The following is an 18,685-nucleotide window of genomic DNA, read 5'->3' as shown; positions in this document are numbered from 1 at the left end:
TTGTGATGTTGGAACTAGTGTGTGGAGACATCTGGACGGCATATTTACGCATGCTTCTATACATCGGCAGTAGTGTGCTGAAATGAATGAGCCTTTGATACACATTATTTTTTATACGCTACAAACGCTCCTTGATTTCGTCACCCATGCATACAAAAAGGTGGCTGTGAGCAAATTTGGCGGTATACGTATCGTATAGTATTTATAAAGTTAGTTGAAACACCCAATAAACTGGTTGTCGGCAAACATTAAAACATTGGGAACAGAATAAGGACAATTTTAATGGGATTATAGAATGACAATAGGACATTAAAATAGAATGAAATTATATATGAACAAGAGTTCGTATGTTTGCTCCAACGGTTCACTGTTTATAATAAAATTTATACATATTGTTGAGCAAGCAAGTGGAAACAATTTTTAAGAATACCACATATAACTAATGAACACTGAAGATAGCTCACGCCTCCCCTCCAGTTAATAATTGGTTGGTACAAGTTAGAACAGTGAAATTGTGAAACTGACGATGCTTACTCTACATTAGCAAAAGCTTGGATACAAAATAAAAATCCAGATATATTTAAATACGAAAGTTAATTTGATGTCTCATTAAACTTAACATTGTTCATTTATTTGAGAAAAAGAATAATCAAAAAATCAAATACGCATATTACGTTGAAAGTCTTGTATGAGTGTTTTTGCACTTTCAATAAGAGGGTTGGCATTGTCTGTTCTTGACAAGTTTTTCGATATTCGGTTGAAACTGTGTCAGAGCACACCTCAACTCACTTTCAACGCCCAGTCTTGAACGGTATTTTGATTTTATATACGCCAATGCAGAAAAAACAGATTCACAAAGATATGTGGATTAAAACTGGACTAATAACTTCGCAGATACTAAAGCCACTTCTGGGTAAACAGGAAAGTAGGTTAACCAAAATTCTTCCAAGTCCATGTTTGCAAGCTTTTGCTGTTGCTTGTGAATCACATTTTAGGTCAATTGCCTGCTCTTGAAGGTTAGCTGGAAGAATGTTAACTTCGGTATGAAAAGGATCTCTTGTCAACTTAAATTGCCAGTTTTCGAGCTAACATCTGGAAAGTACTTTCGAATTTGATTTTTCAGTTCTTCCAAATGCCGTGATATGACGTCTTTCAAATCCGAAACTAGATGTAGTGGAAGGGTTTGAATATCATCCAGGAGGTCGTTCAGTTAAGGAAAAGAGGAAAAGTTTGGCTTGGAACTGTGAAGGCGGCGTTGCCAAAGAGATATTTTTTCTATAAACCCCTTAATTGCATCATAAGTGTTTAAGAGGTTTTTACGGCCTTGAAGCTTCAGATTCAGGACATTAAGTGTCTCAAAAAGTCAGACAAATAAGCCAAGTAAAAGATATTTTTATCATCTGTAAATCTTCTGTAAAGATCTTCTTGTTTTAAAGTCATTAACAAAATTTCAACTTCTGACTTTAAATTGAATAATCTTGCAAGCATATTTCCTTTGGATAACCACCGGACTTCTGTGTGAAACAGGAGGGTTTCCTGATCACTATTCAGTTCTTGACATAGTGCCTGAAAGAGCCTAGTGTTTCTTTAATGCGCTGGATTTGATGTGGTTAACTATTTTAATTGCTAAGTTTAATGTGACGTTGAGAGGTTCAGGTAAAGTGTGACTAGCTAAAGCTTGTCTGTGGATAATGCAGTGAGAACCAATTATCCTAGGGTTCTTCTTTTTTGCCAATTCCATAAATCCAGATCGACATCCTGTCATGGTTGGGCCCCATCAGTACATATACCAATTACTTTCTCCCATGGAAGTTCGTTGATTACTAAAAAATCTTCAAGAGCAGAAAATATGTCAATGGCTTTAGTTGTTGTTTCAAGAGATGTTGAAAACAATATTTCCTCCAGGAACCGTTTTCTGTCAATAAATCGACAGTAAAACAATAACTGTGCATACTTTGAAATATCAGTTGTTTCGTCACACTGCCAAGAAAAAAACGGTGAACCTTTTAATTTTTGCAATAGTTGATTTTTCAAATCCAGAGCCATGTCATCAATTCTACGTTTTAATGTGTCGTTTGAGAGAGAAATTTTTTCTACTTTCTTAAAACTGTCTTCACTAACTACGGTACTACAATTAAACAAGGTTTAATTACTGACTCACCAATAGTATGTGGTTTCTTGTCTTTAACTATCAAAAGTGCTATTTTGTATGATGCTTCCACAGTTTCTCATTTTCAACACTAAAAATTTGCAGTAGAGTCAAGTTTCATACGTCTTAGGCTTCTGTTTTTGGCAATAAAAAATTCTGGGCCTTTATCTTCCAAAGAAGAATGGTTTGTAATTAGATGCCGTTCCAAACGTCCGGGGCGCATCGCATCATTACTAAGAACAGCATGGCAGTTGACACACTGAGGTAAATGACTGCCGTTTTTCTCCATAAAGGTAAAACCATACTTAATATAATCGTCTGAATACAATCTTTTCTTTGGAAGTGACTTAGCCATTTTCAAAGCTGTTACACAACACTATTAAATAATTCACAAACAATCACTCTGTTGAGACTGACGCGTGAGACGGAGTCACTGAACTGGAGCCAGGAATGCTTGCAATACAGTGTTGGTAAATATACTTTGCGCTCCTACGATGTTCCCATACACAAGACTGTCGTCTTTAACTCAGCTTGTGTGTTTGAGAAGAAAAAAACGATTTTAATCACGTTTAAATAAAGAAATATTTATAAACAAAATAAAAATACGAAATACAAAATATTTTGTTTTTTAACAAAATATATTTTAATTTTTATTTTTTTTCTTTGTACCCTCACGCCTTTTTTGAAATTCTCTCACGCCCCCCTGAAATTCTCTCACGCCCCGCAGGTGGGTGCGCCCCCAGGTTGAGAACAACTGGTCTAGTTGACAAAGTTGTGTTCCGAAATAATTTAACGCACTGAACACATAACCAGACTATAAATATAAGTTTTACACATAAACCTTTAATCGGGATTATAATCATCAGAACTAGAGTCAGTGCTCAAATTGGGTTGAATAATAATTGAGGCGGTTGTAGGATCCATTATGGGGTATTCATTTTCTTTGTCGATAACATGGGAAATAATTATTCCAAGTCTCACTATCGAACACCTCGACTGCTTGTCATATGTTAGCAGCACTGCGCTCAATGCCGATGACTGATTGCATTTTCTTAAGTGAGTCTTTATTAGTCCTCATAATTCGACGTGAAAAAGAAGAAACTCCTAGCCGTCTTCTAAGACAATTATTAAGAAGCAATAAGTACCAAACAATACAACCAAATTCTTTACACCGATACCTCAAAAATCCACCTGCTTGCGAACATTGTGATTCTCATCGCCTTACAGTAAAACATTTGCTCATAGAGTGTAGTTATTATAGATTTTATAGACTAGCACATAATATAAACGATAACCTCAAGCAGATACTTAGTTCGCCAAATGTTTATAGTGCTATAATTGACTTTTTAAAAGATTACAGATTATATCATCTTATATAACAAATAATGTAAAAAATATATATTGTAATAGATTATAGTGATTTGTGATGTAAAAGAGTGTATTTAAATAACTCTAATGTGACTTACTGTATTTAATTTCAATGTAATACAATAGACGTTTTTGTACCCGTGTCAATGGCCGTAGGTGTCGAGGAAGATTAAGTAGGTTAAGTAATAAGTCTTTCTTTAAAGGGACTCTTTTAGGAAGGCGTATGTTAGTAACTCTTAAAAAAGTTACAATAGCATCTTTACTACTGTTGGTATTTTTGTTAAGAGTCGTGAATAATAAGAAGCATTGTCCACGACAATTACAGAATTGGGCGGAATCTACCCGACCATACTTAACGACGTCATGTGTGTCAAACCAGGTCTCGTCTAGATATATTATTAATCTGTTGGGCAATCGATATTGTTTGATTTTATGCACCTATAGTGCGTTGGCGAATTATCTTAAGGCCAGACAGTCTGTCTTTTGCGGCATGAAAAAGATCGCCAGTATTATTTATGCCTGTTTATGTTCCGTAGCCACGACATTTGTTTGTGACCTATTCCTCTCTTGTCTTCAATCTTTCCCTGGATGATTAGTTGAGGGAATGCGTATTTTTTTCCTCTCAGAATATGGCCGAGGTATCCAATTTTTCGTACCTTGATCAAATTGAGTAGTTCTCTCTCAGTATTTGCCTTTCTTAAGACTTCCTTGTTTCTCACCCTATATGTCCATGGTATGCGGAACATTCTTCGCAACGTCCACATTTCGAAGGCCTCCAACTTATTAATGGAAGGTACTGTTAACGTCCATGTTTCCATGTCGTATAACAATATGGACCATACATAGCATTTAACCATCCTGTGGCAGAGATTGAAGGAAAGATTACGGTTACATAGTAGCGGTTTAAATTTGATAAAAGCTTGTATTGCTTGTTCGGTACGGCATTTTATTTCTTGTTGAGGATCCCATTGGTCATTCATCATCATTCCCAAGTATTTAAATGTTTTCACTTGATCGATCTGTCGCACCCCTCTTAAAATTTTAAATTCTTCTGTGTTGGTTGATTTGTTCAGTCTCACTAGTGCTTTTTGATTCCAATAGAGATTCTGGATAACTCTTATATCTTTGTCGTCAATGTTAGCGTTATGTAGCATTTTTATCATTGCGTCATGTTTTACTAAGTCAAACGCTTTTTCATAATCGAGGAATGTTATGACTATATCCTTTCGTTGATCCATGCAGTTTTGTACAAGCGTATTCAAGCAGAAAGCTTCTTCACGTGTACCCAGTCCGCTCTTGAAACCAAATTGTGTCTCACCGCTTAGATTTTTCAGTTTTCTGAACATTTTTGTGTGAAGGATACACCTTAAGCAAATGGCTCATTAAACTTATCAGTCTGTGGTGTTTGCATTTTGTCGCTCTTTGTGATTTAGGGATCATTATAAAGGTTGAATAAAGCCAATCCGTTGAATGTGGCCGGTATTATATAGGGCATTGAAAATTGTTACCAGCATGTCGATGTTATCATCTTCCAACAGTTTTATGGCTTCCGTAGTAATTCTATCCGGTCCAGGGGCCTTGCCTAGTTTTGCTACTTTTGCTTACTATTATTCGCAATGAGGGACGAATCATAGTTTGCCCAGATTTTAGTTAGTTCTTCCTGAGCATGAACGTAATTTCTTTGATCATTCTTCAGGCGAGTCTCATGGCGTTTCTTGTATATACTCGAAATTTCTTTGGCCTTTTTATGTAGTCCAAAGCTGTCTCCCTTTTCTTGTAGTGATTCCCATTCTTCACAACGTTCTTTCATCTAGCTTTCCTTTGCGTTTTTAATTCTTTCCCTTATCGTACGTTGGATTTCCTTGTATTCCTGATGATTCTGATGTATTTTATACTGTCTGCGTTGCTCTATTAGATCAAGTGTCTCTTCCGTCATCCACTCGTTTTTGTGATTTCTTTTTGTTTTACTTGCGACTACTTCGTCAGCCTCGACTATAGCTATTTTTATTTTCTCACAGGTTTCCTCTATGCAATTTCCTTGTATGTTTCTCAAGTTCTCGTTGATGTGCTTACTGTATGTAGATCTAAGCTCTTCATCTCTCATTAATTCTCTAGTGTTTATGTATTTTTTATTAGAAGGCTTTTTAACCTTTGCCAATCGAAGCCTTACATTCGCGATTTGGGGATTGTGGTTAGATGAAATATCCGCACCAGGGTAAGCGGCCACTCTTTTTATATAGCTGCGAAATCTTTTGTTTATCAAGATGTAATCAATTTGATTTCGTATCATATGACCTGAACGATCTCCTGGTGCTCGCCATGTATACAATCTTCTTGGTGGGAGTTGATACCATTATTGCCACTCTATTATTTATTTTCTTGTGACTCCATTATTGCCATTCTTTTATTTATTTTTTTATATCTAAACCCACAGTTTATAAAATCGCAATCGCAATATCGCTAAACATTGGTAGTTATAATTAGGATATTCTCTTAATGCATTTTGAATCATATGTAGTATAGGTATCTTGCTTTCCTTGTAGAAATTATACAGTCTTTCGAATAGCATTCTTATCGCCATCATCTATTTTTCTGAATTTTTCATTCGTTTGTTTTCGTTTTAAACAGTGATTTATAAAGTTTCCTACCCTAACAATACGATAAATTGTCGATGATATTTTTAGTGAAAATTTTTTCTTTTATTGAAAAGTGAAAAAATCGGTCTTGGTCTGAATTGTCTTTTACTAGAATCTTTTCTTTAAGTTACCGCTTTTCTCATGCAAATATAGTTAGAATTTACATTAAACAAAGTACCAAATTCCACAATTTTTCAACCGGTTTTGTCCTTGTCTCGATAAATTGTAAGAACTCATTAATCGCACTTAATGATATGATTATTGACTGTTTTTTTCAACATTACTTTTATAGTTGGGGCTTACACCTTACAATTTGATTAGGATAAAAATAATAATTATTCAGTTGTCCATGTTGCAACATATATCTGTTCATACTTTAACATGTTCCTGCACTTTCCTTAAATGTGTTACCAATTGTCCATGTTCTAGTTCAATCTTTATAAAATTTAAAACAATATAAATTACTTATAGGATTTGATGATTTAATGGGAAAAATAACGTAATTGAACACTATTTTTTATTTGCAAGCAACGATATATATATTAACCAGACTATAACAATTCAAATAATCAATAAATAACATTTGTAACATAAATATCAACTGAACTCAACTATCTTTTGAATTTTGTAACTGCGGTCATTGGAGGCTCCCAGTTTAGACACTCCAAATTGTTGGCAGGTTGGAGTCTTCTTCTTCGTTCTCATGACCCTCCATGATGTGTAGTTTTGCGTCTCTCGGTGGAGGTACAAGCCGTATATCGTCGACGTGGATGGTCCTGTTGACGTTTTGATTCATGTAGATCTCGTAGGCCAGATCTCCTATTGCTCGGAGGATGGTGTGAGGTCCAGTCCACGTTCCGCCAAAGTTACCCTTTACGTGGTTTCTTACGAGCACTTGTTGTCCTGGCAGGTAGGTTCTGGTTTGGTCATCTTCTGGATTGGCAGGGAAGAATCTGGATTAGCAGGGCTCTTTTGGGTGGCTGCTTCTACTCTTTCTGCCCTGGACTCTCTCCTTTTTTTCTACAGCCGTCTCTTCAGACCTCTTTGGGTTGTATTCAAGCAGTAGTTCGTAAGGTGTTTCTTTCGTGCCTTCAGACTAAACACGGTGTCGGAGTTATAGATGTCCCATCACCGGTTTTTGTTTGAGAACTCGCTCTTAGGACTTTCTTGACCTCCTGGATACGTTTTTCCACAGTGTTCGCCTGTTGGTTGTATATTGGGCTGGACTCTGTCTGTTGACGCACTCTTTTTCATTAATGTGGTACTTCTCAGCGGGCCGAAGTTTGGTGTAGGCGTAGGCTACGATTCTTCGGTTGTCCACTGTGCCCTGGAAGAATACTGCACCCATTGCTTTCTCCGACGCATCGGTTTGTAGATTAAAGGTTGAAGTCTGAGCAAGTCATTTCCAGTTTTCCCTGGATGGCCATATTCACTGCTTGGAATGCTTGGTTGCTCCATTTGAGCTTCTTCATCCTGGTGAGGTCAGTCAATGGAGTGATTAGCTTGGCGAACGCTAGGATAAAGTCTCAGAGCCAGCTGGTGATTCCAATAAAGCCTCAAAGTTTTTTCATTGTGTTGGATGTCTCGAAGCCCTTTATCTTCTCCGTGTGGTATTCTAGCGGTTGCGTTGACTCTGTTGTCAATTTGTGGCCTAGGTAGACTATGTTGTCCTTGACGAACCTGCACTTCTTTATGGATACCCATAATACATGGGTTTGGAGACGTTCCAGGACCAAGTGTAGGTGTTTCTGGTGTTGTGGCCAGTCTTTGGAGTGTACTGAAATGAAATTTATTTATGTCTTTATTTAATTTTGAATGTTTTTATTAAAAGGTTCTTATTTTAATTTATTAAAAAGCACAATAATTTATATTAATTTATTTAACGAACAATACATAATTTATATAGGCGATCGTAACATTTAAATCGCGAGCGCGTCTTCAAAATCAACTGTTTTCTTCCCAACAAAATTTCTCTTTTTATATAAACCTCCGTTAGTTCCGGAATTCCTTATAGCAGACTCGAACATTGTTGGTGGTGTTGACAAGAATAACGGGAACGCCATCGAATAAACTAGAAGGAGGTCAACAGCTAAAACTAGTTTTTCAACTGCTTGGAACCCTCGAGTCGTGGCTCATGACTCATCATAATTCGGGTCTAGAGGCTTCTAGTAAACAAACGCCGAAATGACTACAACAAAAACAGAATTAGTCATAATATATATATATATATATATATATATATATATATATATATATATATATATATATATATATATACAGTTTTATAGTCCATGATATTTATTATCGTAACAGTACAATGATATCGTCTATGTACAGGTTGACAAAGTTGTCAATGTACCCGGCGAAGACTGTGGTCACGAGTTTCTGGAAAGCTGCAGGTCCGTTCTTCAGGCCGAACGGCATGACTGTGGATTCATAAGCAGAACCGTCAAGGAGACTGAACGCTGTCGCCAGCGATTTTTGTTGAATCTTCTAAAAATTCCACCGGGTGGCACTCCAGAAGTTAACTTCTCTATAATTCCTTTTTCTTGTGCTTTTGACAGATGCATGGTTTTTAATTATTCTTTGTCTGACAGAAACTTGATCTTTCAATGTGCAAATCAGCCTAGAAGAGCACAGCTTTTTCACACACCAGATTTCTCTGTCCTAATTTTATAGTTGGACATATATCCTTCTGTTACACTCATAGTACAATGTCTTATGTTCCTCTGTATGAAGTATTCTACGCATTGTATAACAGGTCTCAATTTTCTGCATATCTTTCCATGTGTCATATTCTTGTTTGCTAGGAAATTCAAAAGTTATTCGTTCAATGTTTACCTGGTTATGCTGCTTGAGATATTTTCTCATTTCATGACTTTCTAAATTAGTTTTTTTTATATAATGAACAAACTATGCGATTCATTTTCTTCTTCGACACGTCTATTTTATGTATTCTTTTGATAATAATATGACGATTTCGTAATTTCACATTTTTAAATGTTTTGCTTCAAAGATGGCAGGCACCTCAGGGAATTTCGGAGCTTGTTGAACTAGATAAAGTACATGAATCCATAATTTCTTGCTAAAACAAAGTCATATGTAATTAAATATGGTGTTCTAACAGATTTGTAAAAAAAATTGAAATGAAAAAAATTAAAATTGAAATTATTTATGTATGCTGGGTGTTGGAATAAAAGTGCCAAACAGAAAAGGAATTTTTTAATGTGTGCTTGGTCACAGTATACGGATAAAGAATTATTTCGTTATCGCTATCGTTAGTGTAGTCTGCAAAATGCATCACCAGATGAGTGCACACCGAAATTCAGGTAGGCGCGACAATCAGCGCCGGAAATATAGGTGAGAGCGCAAAAGTGAGCGATGATGTTGATTAATACTAGCAAGTGGTGAGCTCTGCTAATTTATTCGTGCTACTCGCAGTTCACTACTCTCTATCTGTTCACTATCTTGGGCTAGTGTACTGTCAAGTAAATATTTTTTACGAAATACATAGCTTAAATTCAGCATAAATATTTAGAAAAGAAAAATTATAAATATTAATTTAAAAAATCAATAGATTCTAGTGATCGTTTTAACGGTGATATTGTGTATTTCCACCTCTGCATCTAATCACTTCCTGCCACCTGCAATTCATGTCAGATCGGTTGAGGTCTTATTTACTTCTCAACACATTATATGGGATTAAGGTCGAGACTACATGCTGACCAGCCGATTAGTTCAATGCCATCTTCCAAGAGATAGTGTCAAAGCACTCGTGCTTCATTCGGTCTAGTATTATCGTGCATTAACAAAAAATATTGCTAAATACAAGAGGTAAAAGGCACTACATGATTCTGAAGAATATCTAATATATAACATTCAGTAGTAAGATTGCCATTATTCAATACCAAATCCATGAGGGCTGTTAAGGAAATTCCTTCTCACATCATAACCAAGCCTCCACCAAATAATATGATATTTGCTGCATTAAATTGTCGATATCATTAGGTGTTAGTATTTATATCTTTCGTATTCAACCAAAATTGTGAATTATCTGTCCCTAGGACTTTTTCCCAATCCGCTTCTTATTTCACATGATCCCTGCCAAAAGTTAACTGTGCTCTACGATTATCTCTGCTTAATCCTGGATATCGAGCACCAATGAGAGGATGCAAATTCACTCCTAGAAGACGTTGCGTTGTAGAACACTTGTGTTTTGACGCTCAGATTGCAACTGACGTGTTTATACAAATCGTTGTCGAGCTGAGGGAAAGTCTTAAACGACTGTGAGCAGGGTCGTGACATGTTGCTGCCATGACCTTTTATTATTCTCACCAGTTACCCTTTATCGTAACCAATCTCATTGCAATATTGATGTATAGAACACACTGAATCTTTCACCTATTCGGAAATAACTTCCAATCTTCTTCGTATAATACAACCGCTTAAACTAAACAATCAAAACTTGTCAGTGCCATTGTCTTTTGTTGTTAAAAGAAATATTACATACTATAATTATATCTAGACTGTAAGCCAGTCTACCTATAATTTCTACAATCATACATTATTATTTTGCATTTAATTACATTTTCCTGATTTAACAGATAATTATAATTTTAGGTTCCCATTGTAAAGATATGAAAACTGATGCCAGTAGCCTATTAAAAAATCATGATAGGAGTGACAGTAATTTAAACCCTTATATAACTTCCAATACCAATATGAGCACTGGAGGACAACGTTTTATATGTACGATTTGCAAGAAATCATTGTCAAACAATTATCTTTTAAAACTACATATGAGGATACACACTGAGGAAAATTCTTTTGCATGTGAAATTTGCAACAAACAGTTTCCAACAAAACCAATTTTAAAATTGCATATGAGAGTGCATACTGGTGAAAAACCATTTAAATGTGAAATTTGCACCGAACAGTTTTTAACAAACAGTATGTTAAAAATTCATATGACAGTGCATACTACCGAAAAACCATTTGAATGTGAAATTGGCACCAAAAAGTTTTCAATGAAAGGTCTTTTAAACTCGCATATGAGAGTGCATACTGATGAAAAACCATTTGAATGTGAAATTTGCACCAAACAATTGTCAACAAAGGGTAATTTAAAAGCACATATGACAGTGCATACTGATGAAAAACAATTTAAATGTGAAATTTGCACCAAACCATTTTTAACGAAAAAATATTTGAAATCGCATATGAGACTGCATACTGGTGAAAAACCATTTGAATGTAGAATTTGCACCAAACCATTTTTAACGAAAAAATATTTAAAATCGCATATGAGAGTGCATACTGGTGAAAAACCATTTGAATGTGAAATTTGCACCAAACGGTTTTTAATGAAACAAGCTTTAAAGTCGCATATGAGAGTGCATACTGGTGAAAAACAATTTGAATGTGAAATTTGCATCAAAAAGTTTTCTACGAAACAAGTTTTAAATACGCATATGAGAATGCATACTGGTGAAAAACCATTTAAATGTGAAATTTGCACCGAACAGTTTTTAACAAACAGTATGTTAAAAATTCATATGACAGTGCATACTACCGAAAAACCATTTGAATGTGAAATTGGCACCAAAAAGTTTTCAATGAAAGGTCTTTTAAACTCGCATATGAGAGTGCATACTGATGAAAAACCATTTGAATGTGAAATTTGCACCAAACAATTGTCAACAAAGGGTAATTTAAAAGCACATATGACAGTGCATACTGATGAAAAACAATTTAAATGTGAAATTTGCACCAAACAGTTTTCAAAAAACAGTAATTTAAAAATTCATATGACAGTGCACACTGGCGAAAAACCATTTGAATGTGAAATTTGCACCAAAAAGTTTTCAATGAAACGTGTTTTAAACTCGCATATGAGAGTGCATACTGATGAAAAACCATTTGAATGTGAAATTTGCACCAAACAATTGTCAACAAAGGGTAATTTAAAAGCACATATGACAGTGCATACTGATGAAAAACAATTTAAATGTGAAATTTGCACCAAACAGTTTTCAAAAAACAGTAATTTAAAAATTCATATGACAGTTCACACTGGCGAAAAACCATTTGAATGTGAAATTTGCACCAAAAAGTTTTCAATGAAAGGTCTTTTAAACAAGCATATGAGAGTGCATACTGATGAAAAACCATTTGAATGTGAAATTTGCACCAAACAATTGTCAACAAAGGGTAATTTAAAAGCACATATGACAGTGCATACTGATGAAAAACAATTTAAATGTGAAATTTGCACCAAACAGTTTTCAAAAAACAGTAATTTAAAAATTCATATGACAGTGCACACTGGCGAAAAACCATTTAAATGTGAAATTTGCACCAAACAATTTTCAACAAAGGGATATTTAACAATACATATGATATTGCATACTGATGGAAAACTAATAAAATGTGGAATTTGCACCAAACCATTTTTAACGAAAAAATATTTGAAATCGCATATGAGACTGCATACTGGTGAAAAACCATTTGAATGTAGAATTTGCACCAAACCATTTTTAACGAAAAAATATTTAAAATCGCATATGAGAGTGCATACTGGTGAAAAACCATTTGAATGTGAAATTTGCACCAAACGGTTTTTAATGAAACAAGCTTTAAAGTCGCATATGAGAGTGCATACTGGTGAAAAACAATTTGAATGTGAAATTTGCATCAAAAAGTTTTCTACGAAACAAGTTTTAAATACGCATATGAGAATGCATACTGGTGAAAAACCATTTGAATGTGAAATCTGCACCAAGCAGTTATCAACGAAACAACTTTTAAAGACGCATATGAAAGTGCATACTGCTGAAAAACCATTTGAATGTGAAATTTGCACCAAACTGTTTTTAACGAAACAACTTTTAAATACGCATATGAAATTGCATACTGGTGAAAAACCATTTGAATGTGAAATTTGCATCAAAAAGTTTTCTACGAAACAAATTTTAAATACGCATATGAGAGTGCATACTGGTGAAAAACCATTTGAATGTGAAATTTGCTTCAAAAAGTTTTCTACGAAACAAGTTTTAAATATGCATATGAGAATTCATACTGGTGAAGAACGATTTGAATGTGAAATCTGCACCAAGCAGTTATCAACAAAACAAGTTTTAAATGCGCATATGAAAGTGCATACTGGTGAAAAACAGATGTGAAATTTGCACCAAAAAATATTCAAGAAACGATCATTTAAAATCACATATGAGAGCACATACTAGAAAAAAACCATTTAAATGTGGAATTTGCACCAAACAATTTTCATACTGATGAAATTTTTATACAGAAAGTTTTTACATAATTCTAGTTTAAAACCTCGTATGAAAACTCATACTTATGCCACAAATAATGTGCGTAAGATAGACTACCACCGAATTAATGGCATTACCAGACACACATCGAGTAACAGCTTTGGAGAGTGAATACTCTAACTTCAACGCCAAAAATCTCTAGATATAGTTGAACACTCTCTAATATTTTTCATAAACCCATCTAATTAAGGTATATTATAAAAGTTTAAATTTAATTGTTTGTGAATACTTTTACTTTTACAATTAATATAATTAGTAAAACACGGATGCCTAATTCTTTTATTATTACAATTTCCACGACCTAAAAGAACATATTTCCTTCACCCAGCCTAACTTTGAGTACTTGTGATGTTGGAACTAGTGTGTGGAGACATCTGGACGGCATATTTACGCATGCTTCTATACATCGGCAGTAGTCGTCACCCATGCATACAAAAAGGTGGCTGTGAGCAAATTTGGCGGTATACGTATCGTATAGTATTTATAAAGTTAGTTGAAACACCCAATAAACTGGTTGTCGGCAAACATTAAAACATTGGGAACAGAATAAGGACAATTTTAATGGGATTATAGAATGACAATAGGACATTAAAATAGAATGAAATTATATATGAACAAGAGTTCGTATGTTTGCTCCGATGGTTCACTGTTTATAATAAAATTTATACATATTGTTGAGCAAGCAAGTGGAAACAATTTTTAAGAATACCACATATAACTAATGAACACTGAAGATAGCTCACGCCTCCCCTCCAGTTAATAATTGGTTGGTACAAGTTAGAACAGTGAAATTGTGAAACTGACGATGCTTACTCTACATTAGCAAAAGCTTGGATACAAAATAAAAATCCAGATATATTTAAATACGAAAGTTAATTTGATGTCTCATTAAACTTAACATTGTTCATTTATTTGAGAAAAAGAATAATCAAATACGCATATTAAGTTGAAAGTCTTGTATTAGTGTTTTTGCACTTTCAATAAGAGGGTTGGCATTGTCTGTTCTTGACAAGTTTTTCGATATTCGGTTGAAACTGTGTCAGAGCACACCTCAACTCACTTTCAACACCCAGTCTTGAACGGTATTTTGATTTTATATACGCCAATGCAGAAAAAACAGATTCACAAAGATATGTGGATTAAAACTGGACTAATAACTTCGCAGATACTAAAGCCACTTCTGGGTAAACAGGAAAGTAGGTTAACCAAAATTCTTCCAAGTCCATGTTTGCAAGCTTTTGCTGTTTTTTAACTTCGGTATGAAAAGGATCTCTTGTCAACTTAAATTGCCAGTTTTCGATCTAACATCTGGAAAGTACTTTCGAATTTGATTTTTCAGTTCTTCCAAATGCCGTGATATGACGTCTTTCAAATCCGAAACTAGATGTAGTGGAAGGGTTTGAATATCATCCAGGAGGTCGTTCAGTTAAGGAAAAGAGGAAAAGTTTGGCTTGGAACTGTGAAGGCGGCGTTGCCAAAGAGATATTTTTTCTATAAACCCCTTAATTGCATCATAAGTGTTTAAGAGGTTTTTACGGCCTTGAAGCTTCAGATTCAGGTTGAGAGGTTCAGGTAAAGTGTGACTAGCTAAAGCTTGTCTGTGGATAATGCAGTGAGAACCAATTATCCTAGGGTTCTTCTTTTTTGCCAATTCCATAAATCCAGATCGACATCCTGTCATGGTTGGGCCCCATCAGTACATATACCAATTACTTTCTCCCATGGAAGTTCGTTGATTACTAAAAAATCTTCAAGAGCAGAAAATATGTCAATGGCTTTAGTTGTTGTTTCAAGAGATGTTGAAAACAATATTTCCTCCAGGAACCGTTTTCTGTCAATAAATCGACAGTAAAACAATAACTGTGCATACTTTGAAATATCAGTTGTTTCGTCACACTGCCAAGAAAAAAACGGTGAACCTTTTAATTTTTGCAATAGTTGATTTTTCAAATTCAGAGCCATGTCATCAATTCTACGTTTTAATGTGTCGTTTGAGAGAGAAATTTTTTCTACTTTCTTAAAACTGTCTTCACTAAGTACGGTACTACAATTAAACAAGGTTTAATTACTGACTCACCAATAGTATGTGGTTTCTTGTCTTTAACTATCAAAAGTGCTATTTTGTATGATGCTTCCACAGTTTCTCATTTTCAACACTAAAAATTTGCAGTAGAGTCAAGTTTCATACGTTTTAGGCTGCTTTTTTTGTCAATAAAAAATTCTGGGCCTTTATCTTCCAAAGAAGAATGGTTTGTAATTAGATGCCGTTCCAAACGTCCGGGGCGCATTGCATCATTACTAAGAACAGCATGGCAGTTGACACACTGAGGTAAATGACTGCCGTTTTTCTCCATAAAGGTAAAACCATACTTGATATAATCGTCTGAATACAATCTTTTCTTTGGAAGTGACTTAGCCATTTTCAAAGCTGTTACACAACACTATTAAATAATTCACAAACAATCACTCTGTTGAGACTGACGCGTGAGACGGAGTCACTGAACTAACATGGGAAATAATTATTCCAAATTTCACTATAGAATGCCTCGACTGCTTGTCATATGTTATAGGTTATTCCACGAATATACGACTGTTTTGGATTACTTCGACAACGAATATTTTACTGTGCAAGTAGAAGTATGAAGGTAAATTGGTCTAATCATTATTCCAATAAAAAGGATCTACTAGTATGACATCTTAACTAAAATTATTTCAGTTAATAGATGTTCAGATAGACGCAAAATTTATTGTGAAATTTAATCCGAAAGTAACAAAATTTTTTACACAAACGCTACTATAAATAAATATAATGACAGACATTTAGGTAAGCTTTCCGTGAAATGTAAACACCAAAGAGGCGTGCCGGGTTTCTTTGATATTACACTATTTTATTACTTTATTAGGTACTACAACAGTAATAAAAAGAAATATACTATTTTTAATATAAATGAAAAGAAATTGGCAGATCGATGGTTCAGAAACCAGAAAAAGAATCTAATATTTCACCTTCTTAGTTTTAAATATTTGTTTGCTTTGAGTGGATGTGCTCTTAACAGTTCCGAAAGTAACGGGTATAACATACCGGCTATTGACAGTTAAAGTAACAAGTCGTTACAGATATTAAAAAGGAACGAAAATTTATATACAGTTTCATATTTTATATCGCCGACTGATTATGGCTGTGAATCTGATTGTTGATGATAGTTTTAGGAGATTAGGAGAATAAGAGAATAAGTAAGTTTTTTTGTTTTTTTTTTTAATACTAATTGAATATTCGACTAAATAAATTACACTATTTGATCACTTAAGTATTGTTACACTTCGTTTAAATAACTTAATTCAAAAAACAAATTGTTTACAATACTAAACTCAATGATAGTAATTATATACATACTTCAAAATCTGAATTACTGTTCTATAAACTATTAACTCTATATTTATATCATAACTTCATATTTAAATCTAAGGTTTAAATCTGTTATAACAGTATTTTAAAAATGGGAAGAATTTACTATTGTACAATTCAGCACATTGGACCATTTAAATCGATACCTTAAAGCGAATTTAAAACAGTCGTATATTCGTGGAATGGAGTATAGCAGCACTACGCTCAATGCCGATGACTGATTGCATTTTCTTAAGCGAGTCTTTATTAGTCCTCATAATTCGACGTGAAAAAGAAGAAACTCCTAGCCGTCTTCTAAGACAATTATTAAGAAGCAATAAGTACCAAACAATACAACCAAATTCTTTACACCGATACCTCAAAAATCCACCTGCTTGCGAACATTGTGATTCTCATCGCCTTACAGTAAAACATTTGCTCATAGAGTGTAGTTATTATAGATTTTATAGACTAGCACATAATATAAACGATAACCTTAAGCAGATACTTAGTTCGCCAAATGTTTATAGTGCTATAATTGACTTTTTAAAAGATTACAGATTATATCATCTTATATAACAAATAATGTAAAAAAATATATATTGTAATAGATTATAGTGATTTGTGATGTAAGAGAGTGTATTTAAATAACTCTAATGTGACTTACTGTATTTAATTTCAATGTAATACAATAGACGTTTTTGTACCCGTGTCAATGGCCGTAGCTGTCGAGGAAGATTAAGTAGGTTAAGTAATAAGTCTTTCTTTAAAGGGACTCTTTTAGGAAGGCGTATGTTAGTAACTCTCAAAAAAGTTACAATAGCATCTTTAGTACTGTTGGTATTTTTGTTAAGAGTCGTGAATAATAAGAAGCATTGTCCACGACAATTACAGAATTGGGCGGAATATTAGGTAGAAATTGTTCCTTAAACCATTTGTCAGAATAATGAGCATGTCATGTCTACATGATCATCGGCAGATGATTCGTTGATGTTTTTGGCAGACAGTAACAATGCATTTCATACAAATCTCTGTTCACTACCTGCATGCAAGATTATTATACGTTTCCCCTTAAACATGGTGTATTTAAACTGCAGCTATGAGAGTTATCTACCCGACCATACTTAACGACGTCATGTGTGTCAAACCAGGTCTCGTCTAGATATATTATTAATCTGTTGGGCAATCGATATTCTTTGATTTTATACACCTATAGTGCGTTGGCGAATTATCTTAAGGCCAGACGTCTGTCTTTTGCGGCATGAAAAAGATCGCCAGTATTATTTATGCCTGTTTATGTTCCGTAGCCACGACATTTGTTTGTGACCTATTCCTCTCTTGCCTTCAATCTTTCCCTGGATGATTAGTTGAGGGAATGCGTATTTTTTTCCTCTCAGAATATGGCCGAGGTATCCAATTTTTCGTACCTTGATCAAATTGAGTAGTTCTCTCTCAGTATTTGCCTTTCTTAAGACTTCCTCGTTTCTCACCCTATCTGTCCATGGTATGCGGAACATTCTTCGCAACGTCCACATTTCGAAGCCCTCCAACTTATTAATGGAAGGTACTGTTAACGTCCATGTTTCCATGTCGTATAACAATATGGACCATACATAGCATTTAACCATCCTGTGGCAGAGATTGAAGGAAAGATTACGGTTACATAGTAGCGGTTTAAATTTGATAAAAGCTTGTATTGCTTGTTCGGTACGGCATTTTATTTCTTGTTGACGGTCCCATTGGTCATTCATCATCATTCCCAAGTATTTAAATGTTTTCACTTGATCGATCTGTCGCACCCCTCTTAAAA

At 34.5% G+C, this 18,685-nt stretch overlaps 1 protein-coding gene across 1 annotated transcript in view; it reads left to right on the top strand.

Annotated features, from left to right (window-relative positions):
- The window catches only part of LOC140450449 (uncharacterized), a 44,432-nt gene that overhangs the window by 16,722 nt on the left and 9,025 nt on the right, over window positions 1-18,685 (top strand). The window contains exon 4 of the mRNA XM_072544090.1: window positions 10,774-13,332. Coding sequence (XP_072400191.1) covers window positions 10,774-13,332 — 2,559 coding nt within the window. The remainder of the gene's footprint in view (window positions 1-10,773; window positions 13,333-18,685) is intronic.

This window comes from Diabrotica undecimpunctata, chromosome 9, assembly GCF_040954645.1.
Source record: "Diabrotica undecimpunctata isolate CICGRU chromosome 9, icDiaUnde3, whole genome shotgun sequence".
Classification (NCBI taxonomy): Eukaryota; Metazoa; Arthropoda; class Insecta; order Coleoptera; family Chrysomelidae; genus Diabrotica; species Diabrotica undecimpunctata.
Note: the sequence above shows the minus strand (reverse complement) of the source record. Positions and strands in the feature narration are given on the sequence as shown.